General features: G+C 40.7%; 1 protein-coding gene across 1 annotated transcript in view; it reads left to right on the top strand.

Annotated features, from left to right (window-relative positions):
- FAM193A (family with sequence similarity 193 member A) overlaps window positions 1-15,070 on the top strand; it is a 68,668-nt gene that overhangs the window by 21,273 nt on the left and 32,325 nt on the right. The window contains exons 2-6 of the mRNA XM_088540036.1: window positions 7,370-7,435; window positions 8,454-8,699; window positions 10,496-10,662; window positions 10,817-10,984; window positions 13,821-14,055. Coding sequence (XP_088396162.1) covers window positions 8,610-8,699; window positions 10,496-10,662; window positions 10,817-10,984; window positions 13,821-14,055 — 660 coding nt within the window. The 5' untranslated portion in view covers window positions 7,370-7,435; window positions 8,454-8,609. The remainder of the gene's footprint in view (window positions 1-7,369; window positions 7,436-8,453; window positions 8,700-10,495; window positions 10,663-10,816; window positions 10,985-13,820; window positions 14,056-15,070) is intronic.

The following is a 15,070-nucleotide window of genomic DNA, read 5'->3' as shown; positions in this document are numbered from 1 at the left end:
TGTAGTTGGCACTCTAACCAGCGAGCTGCTTATTTCCTGAAGGATGGTTCAGCTACAAGAAAAATCGTGAGCTATTGAACTGCCTGGAAGAGGAAGAGCACAGAACATTGAAGTTGCTCCTTGAAAGTCCTTGCAGGAAGGCAATAAAGAATCTGTTCTCTTTTGGAAGAACTAGTCCAAAGTTTTCTTTCTTAAGTACAGCTAAATAATTTTCCCAAGATCATTTAAGATACTTTTATATGCAGTGTTTCTCATTTAAGGTTGCTGTTTCTGAGCATAGCTTTTTGTCATACAAGATTTGATGGCTTTGTGGTTTGTGAATTTTAGTATCCATTTAGAATTTAGTCTGTTCCTATTACTGTGTTGAAATAGAGTTGTTCTGCCTGAGCTCTGAGGACCCAAAAGAAAAAAAAAGGCTGCTAAATAAGTAAGCAGGTCTGAGTAATTTCATGTGTGTCACTTATTTTCCAAAGAGCTGCATCTTTAAAGAGGTTGAAATAGAAAGAATATTGGTTTTCTTCCTACTCTGCTGTTGTTCAATGCTGTCTGATTTCCTTCCTCCCTGCTCTATTTCTGAGGCTTTTGTGTGTCACTGCATACTAAAAACAAAGCAGCACCTTCATTATGTATACTTTTTAAACAGACCCAAAGCTCTCTGTGCATTTGGTCTGGCAGGCGCCAAGAGTGAATGACGAGCCCAGTAATGGGGAAAAATGCTACAACTCTTCAGTTAATGAAATTATGTCTTGTATTGGAAAATGGAATTGTGTGCAGATGATTTGTTGCCCTTGTTCCTGCAGTCCCCCATAATGGTCTTATAAATGTTTAAGTCTTAAAAGTCTTAGGAGTTGTTGGGCACAAGCTGTGCTTGGCCAGATAACACTTGAGCTTTGGCAGGTGTTAGCAGAGCCCTTGTTGGTACCTGCGGTTTAGTTTTTGGGTATTTCCCAGGCAGGGTGAGACATGGACAGCTGCCTCCACCAACCACCACTCGCATAACTTCACCTTTCTCTTAGAGTTTTCTTTAAACCAGGACATGCTGCTCTTTTCGAACAAGCCTGGTTTTCACTCAGTACTCCGGTTTTTACCATGCATCTACCTAGACTGAACAATATAACGAGAAATATTTCCTTTGGAAAATTCTTCCTTAGAAATAACTCTAAGTTGGAATTAAGATCAAAAGTCATTAAAAATTTCATTGTTGAAAAAGAAGCAGGTCATTTGGGGAATTTGAGAAGGGAGGAAGTTGTCATTTTTTTACTGTATGTGTGTATGTGTGCCTCATGTTTCGTTATCTACATGCAAGGTAGATCAAGCTCTCTAGATGAAACTTCTGCACTGTCAACTTGACTGTCACAAAACTTATTTTAGGTACAACTCTTACTAAGCTATGGAGATGCAGCACTGTGTTTACTTAAATTCAAGGGTTAATATATTCCTTAAAAACAGTAAGAAACCCAAGACAGTTTTTAGTTACGTAATGAAACGAAGTGGACTTGTTTGAGAAGGGGGTCCATCTTTCAAGAGTCCATCTTGCAGGTAGAGAAAACACTAGAAGTCCCCATTAAAAGATTAACCATAAAATGGGTAAGGTCACTAATGTTACTGAAGTCTTTGAATGCTCTTTGGATGCGAGTATGGAGCATCTCCCAGGGAATTGCAAACAAGAAAAACATTTGTTGCCTAAGGAGACTTACCTGGGATCTGACAAATTTTACTTTAGAAACAGTACAAGTCAACCCAAATATAAACAGTTTTGCTTGTAAGCTTTTTCTGTGAAGATGTTCAGATAGGGAATACATGGCTTTGGGTTGCCGTGACTGCTTACCGAGTGAAAAACTTTTAGTCGGTTTATCTTCCTGTTGCTCCTAATGCGTTGAAGTAACATCATGCTTTGCCTTCTGAAGGGCTAAATGAATGACCTACTTGGCAACATCCTGTTGGCTCCTGGAACAAGTGCTTGATTCTGTAATTGAGCCTGATGCTTGTGCTCTCTGCTCAGCCTTTCCCCATCTCTTGCTTATCTTCAGAAGCAAAACAAGTGCAAATTCTCTCAAGTCAGATGAATCATCCTTTCCTGGTGCCGCCGTTGTTTCTTTTCCTCCTTCCCCCCTCATAGGTTGTGTTTCCTGTAGCTAGCCCTCGAGAACGTGCTTCCTGCTGCCAAGTGTCACGGGTGCACGTGACCCAACGGGGTAGCGTGTTTGATCGTGAGAAAGTTTTTGAACCTGTTATAATCCAAACGTATAATCAGAAGGTCCTTTACAGATCAGTTTTAGTAATATACCGTTGGTTTGTCATAGCTAGCTCAACTACTTGAAGGTAAAATTGGGTTCTGTGCTAGATGTGGTTTCAGTTCTTCCTCTTTGTGGAGTTTTGGCTATTTCTGTCTCAGAGCAGCATGGCCAAGTTAAATATTGGACCGTGTGCTCTCTGGTATGATTTCTGTAAGTATTACGGCTATTTAGCATAAATGCAGTGTGCGTTAAATACCAACAGAGTTAAGGATTGAATCAACACGTTTGCTGTGTTGATGGTGAACGCTTTCTGTCCTCGGGAGCCTCTGCCAAATTCCTCGCTCATGCTTTACTCCTGGCTCTTGCTCATCTTCTGGCAGCTTCTGTTTCTTCTGCTTAATTACTTCAGATCAAAAAAGGCCATTTCTCTGTATTTGTGAGTAGCATTCAGATTCTCTATTCAAATTTTGGATATCACAAGTCACAGAGCCTTTGAATGTTTCTTGGAATGCTTTTTCTTCCAGGACTTAACCTGTATTTATATAAAATATATATAACTAAAAGTAATATCTGTGTGTTCTGTGTATGTAACCCTGTTAGCCGATGGAGGAGGTTACAGCCTCTCTGGATTTGTGTGTAATTCAGTAGCTCTTGAAGGAGTATCAAGGATGCCTCAAGTATCACAGACTTGCTCATGGATTTATTTTCTTATCCTGGGGACTTGGCTTATGCTAGGATAATACGAACTAGGCTGGGAAAAGGCAACAACGCTCACAGACACGTTAAGTCCTCAAAACGGCATGTTTGGTAAAATGGATTAATAGCCTGCAAAATGTATCAGTTGGTCAGATCATGTGTTGGCTGACTCTAATACAGATATTTAAATAATTTATTGCCTTGTCTGTGCATCTTCTGGCTCCTGCTTGGGCTTCTGAGCTGCCTGCTAAGAACAAAGAGCTCTCCTTGCAGGGAAGGCTCCGAGCTTACGCTATTGTAGTGCCTGTCTTTCAGCTGGTGACATTTGCAGCTGATAAATATTCACTTTTTTCTGCCGGTGCCTCCTATAACGCTGTGAGGCTCCCTGACAAGCAAGGGTGCTCTAGTGAGTGTAGCTGTGTTATGGGCCACGACATGAAAAAACAACACACTTAATGTTATTTTGTACCACTGACAGCCAAGGGTATTTTATTTATTTTTTAAGAAAATACCAATGGTAAACTCTGGTAGCTTCTTGAGTTCCAGGAGTGCAGGATCAGCAATGTTCAAAGAAGTGTGGAGTACTGCTCGTTATTTTCCTGACTGATGTTGGGCATGGAAACCTTACTTTCTCATCCATATGCCAGTGCTTGAAAGAACTGTCTAGTATTTAATAATTTTTAAATGCGGTTTTAGTGTACTCTTTTAAATGGACTGTCTTTATCTGCAGAACTTCTAGGATTATTTGGGGTAGTTTAAAAATGAATAATAAAATAGATTTCTATACTTTTAACTTTACCTTCTATTAGAAAAAGATTCCTATTTAGGTGTCACTGTCATCAGACTTTCATGACCATGGACAGTGACGTTGAGTAATCATACAGCAAACCGCTGTAGTGCCGTGGTCCCTATTTCGATGTGTCAGTGGCCACTACTGCTTTTCCTGGGCTGGTTAATGCTGACAGTAAATATTGCTGACAGCTTTGTGTGGCGGCAATAATAGTGCCAGCATCATCTTTAAGAAGCTTCCTGAATGTAAATGTCTTCAGAAAGTTTCTTTCTTTTTTTTTTTTTTTTTTTTAAAGTCTAACATTAAAAGAATTTCTAAAAAGTAATGCATGTAATACTGATAATACTCTCCCTGACATGTGTTTTGTTTAGCTTTGGTTTTGCAGTAGTTGATATCTTGGAATATTATGATGTTTTGTTAGATGAGGTTTTTTTAATACAGTTTACAGAGTTGATCTGTCCAAAACTTGGGAACTTCTTCTAGAGCAGGTACTTAATAACAGTGAAGACAACTGTTTCGCTGCAAACTGACAGTACTTTATGTAGAATACTGGTTAAGTGTTTTTGCTTCCTCCAAAACTGCTCATAGATTTCCTAAAATACAGGGGAAGGGGGGGGAAAAAACCTGAATGCTGAAATTCCTGAGATCCCTAGGCAGGAGTGGTGAAGCTGCCAGGTAGCTCTGTTTGTTTGCTCTTTTGGGGACAAATTGTCCCATACCAGATAAAACCATTTGGACCTTGAAAGACACCGAGAAAGGGATAGATGTTGCATTGATGGCTTCCTGTTGGCTTTTACATTTGAATATCTTTTCTGCATTGTAATGTTGTCTTCTGCAGAGGCTCCTGTTAATATTGTAATCACTACAGAGCTTGTTCAGGAACAATTTAAAAACAAGTTGTGAAAATCAGAGGTGTTCTGGATTGGGGCTTGGTGTCTGCTGTGGAAGCCATCACCCCGTGCAGCTCCGCAGTGGTCCTTGGAGCTCACCCCTGTGTTTGGGCAGGATCCAGCCCTTTCCCTCACTGAAGGCAGGTGCCTTCCTGTCTCTTGACCTGAAAAAATAAAAGGAGCTTTCTCGTTATCGCTCATGATTCCGTACGCTTCATTTTCTGCCACCAGGGATTTTGTGGGTGTGACTGGAAAATGGCATCTCGCACTCTGCCTGGCCAAGGCTCAGAGCTGTATGTATATAGATGTGTTTTATGTATAAATATTTTATAAATATTCATGTATATTTGTTGATTTGGCCATATATAGACATAAATGAATGGAGTCCTACAGAATACCTTCATGACACTACAATCTGTTAGATTCCTGCTGCGTGACTTGCGTTAGCCTCCCCTTGGTAGCGTTGTTTGCTGTAGTACCGGCCTTCCCTCATGCACTTGAGAAAAGCAGCACAATCTTTTGCCAGCTGCTCCAAGAAATGTGACTTAATACTGCATTATTTTCAGCATTACGTTTCTGTTGAACTGTTTAGGGTGAAGTCAGAAGGGCCCGAGTTTGGGTTTTCCTGCGTTTTTCTCCTTCCTAAACTTTGAGACGCTGCTGTGTGGCATTCGCTTGCTCTCGTGGTGCTGCTGTGGCTTTGCCAGGTGCCCCACACCTGGGCTTGATCACTCAGCCCCCTGCTGCTCTCATTTTAATTGTGCCAGGCCCTTACCAGCCAGCAATTTATTACCCTGTCGTTTAGTGTCTGTCTTCTAATTGCTCAACTGCTTCTCCAAGGTCATTCAGGTGAACTTAAGGAATTTGTTTATAGCTGTGGTTGTCACTTTCATGGTACTTTTTGGTCAATGCTACTACCATGTACTAAAATGATAATAAAATTTCTGATATCTTTAGTCTTTAGAATTTTGGGACTTTGGAGATTAGTTAGTGTGACAGCAGCTTTCAAGAAAAATAGTATTTTTTCCTATTGTAAATAATTATATAAATAAGAGATTTTCTTCTCCAGGTTTCCATTACATTTGTGTGCTGTACACATAGGTTCCTATTTTCCTGAGCTGTATCAGGAATCATTTTGATACTTATCTTCAAAAAATTGTTTTTTTAAGAACATTTTGTAAATCATGGAAATGGGTAATTGGATTTGCTTTAAAAAAAAAAAACTTTCTGAAACTATTTATGAGGCTATCGATTTCTCTCCCTGACCCCCCCCTTTTTAAAAAAAAAAAAAAAAAAAAAAAAACTATCACTGAGCCTCATTTGGATAACTGCAATATTCTTTTATTATTCTCTCTAATACACTATTTAACACTGCCTTCCCTTGCTCCTGGTTCTTTGTGATTTCTGCGCTTACTCTACACTTAACATGTCTTAAATCTCATTATTCCCCTAGATGTTTCATTCCTGATGGTTTCTTTGAGGTTTCCTCTCTAACTCCCTTTTTTTCCCCTCAGTTATTTCCTTTTTGTTGCTCCTGAGGATATGGTGCTCACTATTACATTTTTGACAGTAGCGTTTTGGCGGGCGTCCTGCGCGCTGCCCAGGACCAGGAGGCCGTTCCTGGCATTAGGAGCAAGGACTCCCTGTTCCTGGAAGCAGGTGCTCCTGCTGCTCCAGGAGTTTGCCTTGGCATCATATGACATTGCTGGACAACAGAAATGATTGTCCCATTGTTACTAATTTTGCCCTTGCAACCTTTGTGGCTGCCTTCAGCACTATCCCTTGCATCTGCGCGCTTAAATGCTGCAGAACTTGCTCTCCTGCGTGTGTCCTCGTGGCTTCTTTGTTCTCTCATGTATATGCATCTTAGAGTGACCCTCTAACTCTGTAAGATGTCTCCTCTTAAAGGAGAGATTCTCTTCGTTAAAAAGACCTTAATTCTTCTCTTTCTCTTTTCTGTTCACTGGGAAGTGACTGGATGAAAGTGGCAAACCATTCCCCATCTGAGTGTTTGCACATTGTAGGGGCTTTGGGACCGTAGGTACTTGGTTTGCGTATGAGGACTTTAAATACCAGATTTGCAGACTGTGTTACCTCCTACTCCGCTGAAGCCGGTGGCTTTGCAGAAATGTGGCTGCCCCAGCAAGCCAGCTAGGCAGTAATCCCGGGGCCGCAGGCAGCTCCAGGGCCTTGGTGCTCCTTCATCCTGGGGAGGTTTCACTTTGAGTTTCTGGTCTGGTAGCAGCAAAAATCTGCTTTCTGACCCCCAGAGATCTAGCACAGCAGCTGTGGGGGGGTGAAGAGAAACGGGCTGATTTTTGTTCTTGTCGTTAAAGTAGGCTTCACATATTGATAAGAGAAAATAGTATGACAAAATTGGGACGCAAAGAATGTAGCAAAAATGTGAGAAGGGTGGAAGTGTATCAAGTAAAGCATAGGAAAAAATACATCTGAAATTCAAGGGAAGAAATGTGAAGAGGAGGAGAGAAATTTGGGAATAAAAATAATTTGCTTACTCTATTCTCTTTCCCCACTAAATGGTTTTTAAATTCCTTTTCTTCAAATAGGTTTTGTTTAAGGTTCACTGTAGTTGACTGAAATTTATATGCTGCCTTATGCTCTTAGGCCTCAATGCCTCAAATGCTGCATGGAAACATTTTATTCTTTTTTTGTTTTGTTTTATTGCTGCTAAAGCTGCTCTTGGAATCATCATAAAACTCAACTGATGTAACCAGTGTGCTGCATTTTTTTTCCAGGTTTCGCTAAATGGAACCCAATTTACAGACAGTCCTGTTGGCTCAGAGTTCACAGGTGTTTCTCAGGTAGGTGCAGCCAGGTCTAGTCCTGCAGCCGAAGCCTCATCCGATTAAGGGATTCAGCACTTTAACATCTGAGGATGATGCAGCGTTAAACAAATTATACAAGTCTGAACTCCTGCAAACACTTGCAGCATGGATGGGGGTACACTTGCCCTGGACCTTTCCTTTCCAGGACAAGGTCATGTTGTCTTAAATCCCGAACTTTTACATTTTGCTCTCTGCTTTTCCTGCTTGCCAGAAAAGGTCCTGCTGCTGATGTCCAAAGGATTTGCCTGCAAGAGCTGCGAACATGTGTTCGTTGTACCAACAAACACTCAGTCTGCCCTCAGAAGACTATAATTTTACAAGAAAACTTTCTGAGCTAAAGGGATGAGCAGCCATGGCCCCCTGTTGTAAAGAATTTAGCTATTTTGAGGCTTGCCTACAGAATGTCAGACTAATTAGGGGAAGAGAAGAGCTCTAGCTTCATCAACCCTATTTCTGATTCTGCCATACCAGATACTTTGCTCCTTTTTGGATGACTTTGCTGAGCTCTTGCAAAGTTGGGGTCTGTTTGGTTATTCTGCTTGAGGTATTTTGAGTGTCAGGCTCAGTGAGTGGGCAGTATTTCAGGGCTAAACCATGACCACACAGTACCATCTTGGAGGAGGAAGTAAATTTTAAACTGCCTTTGTTGCCCTAAGTAGCCAAGCCTAACCTTTTTATTTCTAAGAATGAAAACAGTAAAAAGAGCTATACTTTCCCTTTATGTATTTTATTTATTGCATTTTTATATCTAGGGTAAGTTATTTTGAGGAAAGTGCCATAGTCCATGTTAAATATTAATTTTTGTGATGGAGTCTGCAGTTATTCGTAATAGCAGTTGTTCTGCCAGACTGATGTTAGACTACTCTGATCTTGGCTGCTCCAGTTATTCATTATTTAATGAGGGCTTTTCCATGCTTTCAAAAAAATCTCGAAATAAGCTTTTTTGGTACATAGCCTGTAAATAACCAGGTATTTATCCAAATGTTTCTCGTAGACACCGTTTACCTTTGGCTTGGGCCAGAGGGCCCCATACACAACTGGCGAGCACTGTCTTCTTTGTAGAAGCGAACGGAAAGACACGTCGCTTTCAGAGAGCGGGATAAAGAATTCTAGCAAAACAGCACTTTCCACATCTCCAAAAGCAAACAATATGCTGCATCTTCCACTGTGGGTGTGCCCGGACTGCCGACGGACGGTGGAGAAGGAGGAGAGGCATGCTACCATAGAGCAGTCTCTGGTGGTGAGTTCAAATGCCTCAATTCCCTCACTTAGGCTCATGGGTTATGATGGGCTGGATGCTGCTTGGTGCTTTGGAAGCACTTAAATAGAATTGTAAGTGCCTAAAATATTGCAGGGAGTTTTGAGGTGTGTGTATATGTAGTTTTGTTTGGTTGTTTTTTTGTATTGTTCTCATTAAAGTTATTTCGATCCCTCTATTTTTTCCTTTTCTGTATCTGCTTATATGTACTTCTCCCCTATTCTGTGCTTTGTGAGGTGAACTACATGATTTTTTTTTTCTTTCCATATTGTTCTTAGATCACCGTTTGCATTGCTACCTTCTTTTATGTTTGTGTGTTTTGCTTTTCTGTCCTAAGTTTTTTATGAAGAAGCAGAACTTTTGCACTGAGTGCTTATAATGATTTTTTTTATTATTATTATTTTTTTTTCCTTTTTGTAGCACTGCAAGCTATTTTATCCCAGGGTGGTAATGTTTCTCTTTTTGACTTTTAAATAAATATCAAAATATATTTTGAAATGAAAATTCAGCTTCACTTCAGAGTTGTGTTCTTTGGAAGAGCAAAATATGAAAGTTCAGTGAAGGGTCCTGTGAAGTCCCATAAATTGTAGACCTAATGCTGTAATATTGAACCAAATCTTCACATCTGATCTAGGAAACCACGTGCTTTCAATAATTGGAAGCATTATAGGTTCTAGCTGACAAGTCTGCACAGAGCTAAAGAGACCGCACATGCCCGTAGGCACATACAGATTTTTTTGTTTTGTTTTGTTAAACAGTTCCATCAGAAGAAGAATTGTGTTTGTATAGAATATGTTGTCAAACTTGTATTAATAGTGTGATTAATGTAGCTTTTACTAAGGAAGATTTAAGAATATTTCACACTTATTGTAGCAAGAATTTCATTAAACATTAGCTATCGATAAGGACTAGTAAAATTGATCAAAAGGGGTTATATCTAAAGAGCTTATAATGAAAATTTCTAGGATGTGTCTAATACCAGATTACCAAGAACCGCAGTACTGTCCAAGAGGTGCAGGTAGTTGAATCAAAAGCCCAGAAACATTATGTGCAGGTTCAGTGAATTAATAAAGAGAAAAGCTGAGCATGAGAAGCACAATTTACTTTCAGCATTTTTGGATGTCTTGTTATCAGTATTCCAGATAAAATCAAAATATGACCTTTTTTTTTCCTAAGAGAATTTTTATTTTTAAAGCAAATGGTAAAAACATCTCTTAGTTGGGGGGCTAAATTTTTTAAAAAAGCAAGAATTATGTTGCTAGACACATTGGAGAAGCCAGCTGGGAAAAAAAACAAATCCCGCGGCCGTCCCTGCCACTCCCACCCCCCGAATGCGGGGCAGCTTCAGCCGGGACCGCTTCCTGCTCCAGGGTCAGGCACGAGCAACAAAGCTTCAGTCCCGCAGCCAGCGGGGTCCCAGGCTGGCACCTCAGGAAGCTGGTGGCCTCCGGAGGAGGGTGCGGGGTGCTGGGGTGGAGCTCAGGGGAGGAAGAACCCAGCAAGACCGAGATACCAGCAGCTTCAGGAAGAGGTGTGTGTCGTCATCTAGTACCGAGCAACACTGTGCACAGGAGAAGGCATCACTACCCGAGAGCTGTCTAACAACCATTGCTATTTTGGAAGATAAACTCTTCTTGAGAGTTTCTCCTTTGTGTCTGGTTGAGCATCACCCCAATGTATATCTAGCACTAAAAATCGCCATGTTTGTTTGCCTACTTATAGATGTTTCTTGCTTGTACCTTACAAACCAAAGTTGCTACCTCTGCTTTTCCTCTCAGAGCCAAGATTTTCTTTTGCACATGCCTCTTGGTAACAGTGGATCACAGCAGGAATCTGTAGGAGGAGGAAGAATAACTGTTGGTGCACAGACTGTCCCTGCTGCAGATCTTAGCAATTCCTCTCCTTCAGACATAGCTTGCAACTGTGAGGCCTGTAATGAGCGCAGGTAAGGATTGAATTCCGACTGTAGCTTGATGCCGGCAGTGAAACTGCCAGTGATATTGCAGCTCACTTGTTAGCTTGTGGGGGTCTTTAAGAGTAGTAGGAATGAATACATCTATGTGGTATTTAAACAGAGTAATCTTTGTCATTCTTTGCAGAGAGATTTCAGCAGAGACTGAACGCGAATCTCAGCAGCTTCAAAATTACTGGTCAGAAGTAAGATATATGGTTCGGTGTATATATCGCCAAGCTGGGACCCCGTTGGCTGATGACCAAGACCAGTCTTTGGTACCAGATAAGGAAGGAATGAAAGAGCTGGTGGATAGGTATAGCACTTTGAAAAATATCTATTAATTGCTGAGTGGTTGTTTTTGTTGTTGTTTTTTTAAATGTTGTTTAACACCTGTAATCTGTAAGCTTCCTTGCTTAAAATGATTGCCTCTCCACTAGAGTAAAGAAGGAACAGTCAACTGTTTCATGCAGGGTTTTTAAGCACTAGTTTGAATGCATGGGAAATCATTAGTTTCCCTGCTAGTTGCGGTAGGGATATTAGTGCGTAATTGTGGATGTGTCCCAAAATCATCATCTTCAAAGCACTTGGAAGATTATTATTAATAATGGCACCCAGTAACTTAAATTTCCATGCATGAGAGTCTTGCCTTGTTGAATGAAGTTAGACCGTAATCATGCTTGAATGTTAAAGTAGTTGTAAAAACTAGTAAAAGCTTCTTTTCAGAAGAAGAAATTAATAGTGACTGTTGATCATTAGATGAGACAGATTTTTTGAGAGAACTGCATTTCCATTTCAAAACTGAAATTTTTGCTGTTTAGGTGTGAGGTCAGTAAAGATGATTTGTCTCAGGAGACCCTTAACTGTGTCTTTTGCTCTTTTTTTGTCTTCTCTTTTGAGTCTGTTGACTGTCTTTAAACTACTTGAGTGTATTGGATGTCCATCTCACTTTCTCTCAACATGAAACTATGACCAAAGAATAGCACATCTCACTGCCCTTGTAAATACTTAGTATACTATGGCCTGTTGAGTCTTAACAACTAATTCTTATGTGGAGTTTTTCTAGATGAGACTAAAGCTTTGGCAAGATGGAAAAACTTTTGAAAGATTATCATCATCTAATATTGCTTTCTATATGAATCTGCTTCTGAATCAGCCTTAGTAGATCATTAAATAATCTAATTGTGTAATCTTTTATAGAGACTGAGTACTTGGTTTTAATGAACGCAGTTCTTGTAAATGTAGAGTAACAAAGTATGCATCCATATTAGTCATGCTTTGTTTATATAAATTAAGAGATCAAAACATACAGTATATGTTTTGAAGTCAAAGATTCTTAAATGTGAAGGTAGTTAAAACTGAATCACGACTAAAATTATTGTTTTTGTACAGTTTCTCTTTAATGAAGAAAACTTGGAAATATAAACACATACCGATTTTGATTTTTCTGCCGAGAGATTTTGTTAAAATACAAAGACAGAGTGTCAAAGAAAGAAAACTTGAATGTCAATATGATGATTCTGCACTTTTGAGTTCCTGTTGGTCTCCAAAAATATGAGATAAGATACTGGATTGCTGCAAACTGTGCAGCTACCCAAGACTCCAGTATGTGGTATTAATGTCAGGCCAGAAAAACTAACTGAATGAGTCAATGTGGGTACTAAGAGTTTATGTGACTTTTTTTTTGACAAGAAACGTAGGTAGTAACATGCCCGTAGGAATTCATGCTGTGGCCAAGTAAATTGAATTTTAAAAGGCAAAAATTCCTTATTCCTCATTCTGTGCTCAGCTCTTTTGGGTAAAGCTGGCAAGAAGTAGTCCAGCCGTCTTCCCAGTAAATAGGTAGCATTGTCCCTGTCGCCTATCAGTGTGTACCCTGACAGCGCTCCTGTACTCCAGTCCTCCAAGTAGGAGGGGAGAACAGCAGGACCTTGATAGAGGGAGATATGAGTTCATCTAACTCCCAAGTGCCTGTCCCTGTCTTCTTCCCCCAGCCTTGGCTCCTGAATCCTGTGGTAAATGCTTAGCTCCACGCACAGCTTCCCTCTGAAGCTTACAAACTGCTGTTGTATTCTGTGACTTGTCCCAAGTATTGCTTTAGTAGAGGGCACTGATAGTGACTGACTGAAACCCACACCTCCTCAAAAGGAGGTGCCCTTTGGGTGCCCTCTGCCCACTGAACATGGTGGGCTATGAAGTCCTGCTGAGGGCTGCTCACCAAACCTTCCTGTTCCATAGCTGAGTGCTCTCTCCAAGGGTGTCAGGATAGGGGTGGTGTTTGTGATGTTGCCTGTCTTCTGGGAGCTTAGCACAGACCTTTCCATGTTTATCTGGGGCTCGTATGTTATCTCCCTGCCAGGAGCTGCTCCCAGCTGAGCGCAGAGCAGGCGTCATCCCTCAGCTCCCCAGGCAGCGTTCGCGCACCGTGTTGAAAGCTTCCAGCGTGTGGGAATGCCTGGTGTAGAGCCAGGGCACCTCCCGGGAACTTGAAACCAGTTTTCCTCTGGGTGTCTCATTTCCAGAAGACTATTAGCCAGCTGTGTGCTGTCCTTAGCAGGAAGCCCCCTCCAAACCCGCGTCACCAAGTGCCATGCCTTGGGTGGCTGGAAGAGCACATACAGGGCAGGACAGTTCTGCAGCTTAGAAGCTGGCCTGCTTCCCAGGTAGAAATGAGTCCCTGCTCTAGACATATACATATACATATGCATATACATATATATATATATATGTATATGCTTCTAGTGATTGCAGCTTAGGCCCTGCTAAAGCAGAGTCCCCTGATCATGAAGGCCCAGGTGTGTGTCTGGAAGGGTTGTCTTGTTTGCCTTGCGAATCCCATACCTCACTGTGCTCTGGCCCAGTTCTAGTAAGAGCTGCTCTCAAAAGATCTGCTGTGTGGGGTGAGAAATCAGCAGTGAAGACAAGGAGGAGTTTCCTGGATGAAGGTCTTAAAAGCTTGGTTATTATATAAAATGTCTTTTTTTTTTTTTTTTTTTTTTTTTTGAGTTTAACAATGTCCCCCAAAGTGATTGCTGTTGAGTTTTGTCTTGTTAGTTTGTATGTAGGTGTGTGCTGGGTGTCTAATTGGATAAACTCCTCCGAAGGTGTTAAGTTAAGGCATGTTTTTGATCACAAATATTCTGATACTACAGGCTTTGTGAAAGAGATCCATATCAGCTTTACCAACGGTTGGAGCAGCAAGCTAGAGAATATGTACTTGAAATGAAGGTTCGTCTCCTCAGACACTTGTCCCTGGGATCTAAAGTTGCATCAACATTAGCAATGCAAGGGCCACCCCAGGCACATCAGTTCATCTCACTCCTGCTTGAGGAATACAGCGCACTCTGTCAGGCAGCATGCACAATCAGCGCCTTTCTTGTTACTCTGGTAAGATTAAAAACAAACAAAAATCACTATATGTTTTTAATCTGTGTGGGTAATGCAACCAGGGATGCCCTGGGTTCTTGGGGAAGTATTCAGTGATGGGTAAAGTATAAGGTTTCTAATTTTTTTTTTTTTTTCTTTCTGAAGAAAGTTGGGCCCCACTGCTGGAGTCGAGCTGTCAGGAAAATTTAAATCTCAAACCAGGAAGCTGTTTCTGTCTGTGGTCACTGAACCTCTTTACTGTTCCTATTTAGTCTTTCATGGCCTTATCGCTTAGATTTGGATGAGCTACCTATCATCTCTCCAGTTTCTTGGCTGCTTTTAATAGTCATAAAGTCTTTAATGAAGCACTTGAGAGGGCAGTTCTTAGAGCTGAGCTGCATTGGTGCTTGTGAACGTATTCAGCTCCGAATCTGATGGATTTTTGTGCAAAAGTTACCTTTCTCACAGTAGATCACTAATAAAGAATCCAGAAATATATATTTGATCAGAATCAAAATGTTAGAATGGCACATTCCTCCCCTCCCCCCGCCTTTTCTCATGATTATTCTTAGGAACTAGTAATTGTAAAATTTTTGCATGAAGAAGAGATGAAGATAATGGCCATGCTGAGACAAAAAATGCTAGAAATCTTCAATCTACCTCCTTTTCTGACAAAATTCAGAGTAAAATAAGTTTTCCTCTTCAAAAAAAGAACATAACTTTTCCATCACTAGTGTTGTAAATATCAATGACTTTTTTTCTAATAAGCTGTGACATTCAGAACGCGAATTGTGAGTAGCATTGGAAAAGTAAGGTACTATCTCTTGGCATGCATCTCTTAGATTACTAAATAACCTTTATATTAAATAGACCAGTACGTTGCACAAATTTTAGCACAGGTATTAGGCTCAATAACTTTTCAGTGTGCAGGGGTGGTTTTTGTGAAGAGACTAGTGGAAGAAAGAATACTTCAAGCTAAAATACATGAAAGGGAGCCAAAATTTTTAAATTTCTTTTCCTTCCCTGCAGCCTTCCT

This window comes from Tinamus guttatus, unplaced genomic scaffold (genome assembly GCF_059628265.1).
Source record: "Tinamus guttatus ecotype Peru unplaced genomic scaffold, ASM5962826v1 Tinamus_guttatus_pri_ptg000052l, whole genome shotgun sequence".
In the NCBI taxonomy this organism is placed as follows: domain Eukaryota; kingdom Metazoa; phylum Chordata; class Aves; order Tinamiformes; family Tinamidae; genus Tinamus; species Tinamus guttatus.
The sequence above is the reverse complement of the archived record's forward strand: the minus strand, read 5'-3'. Positions and strand labels throughout refer to the sequence as shown.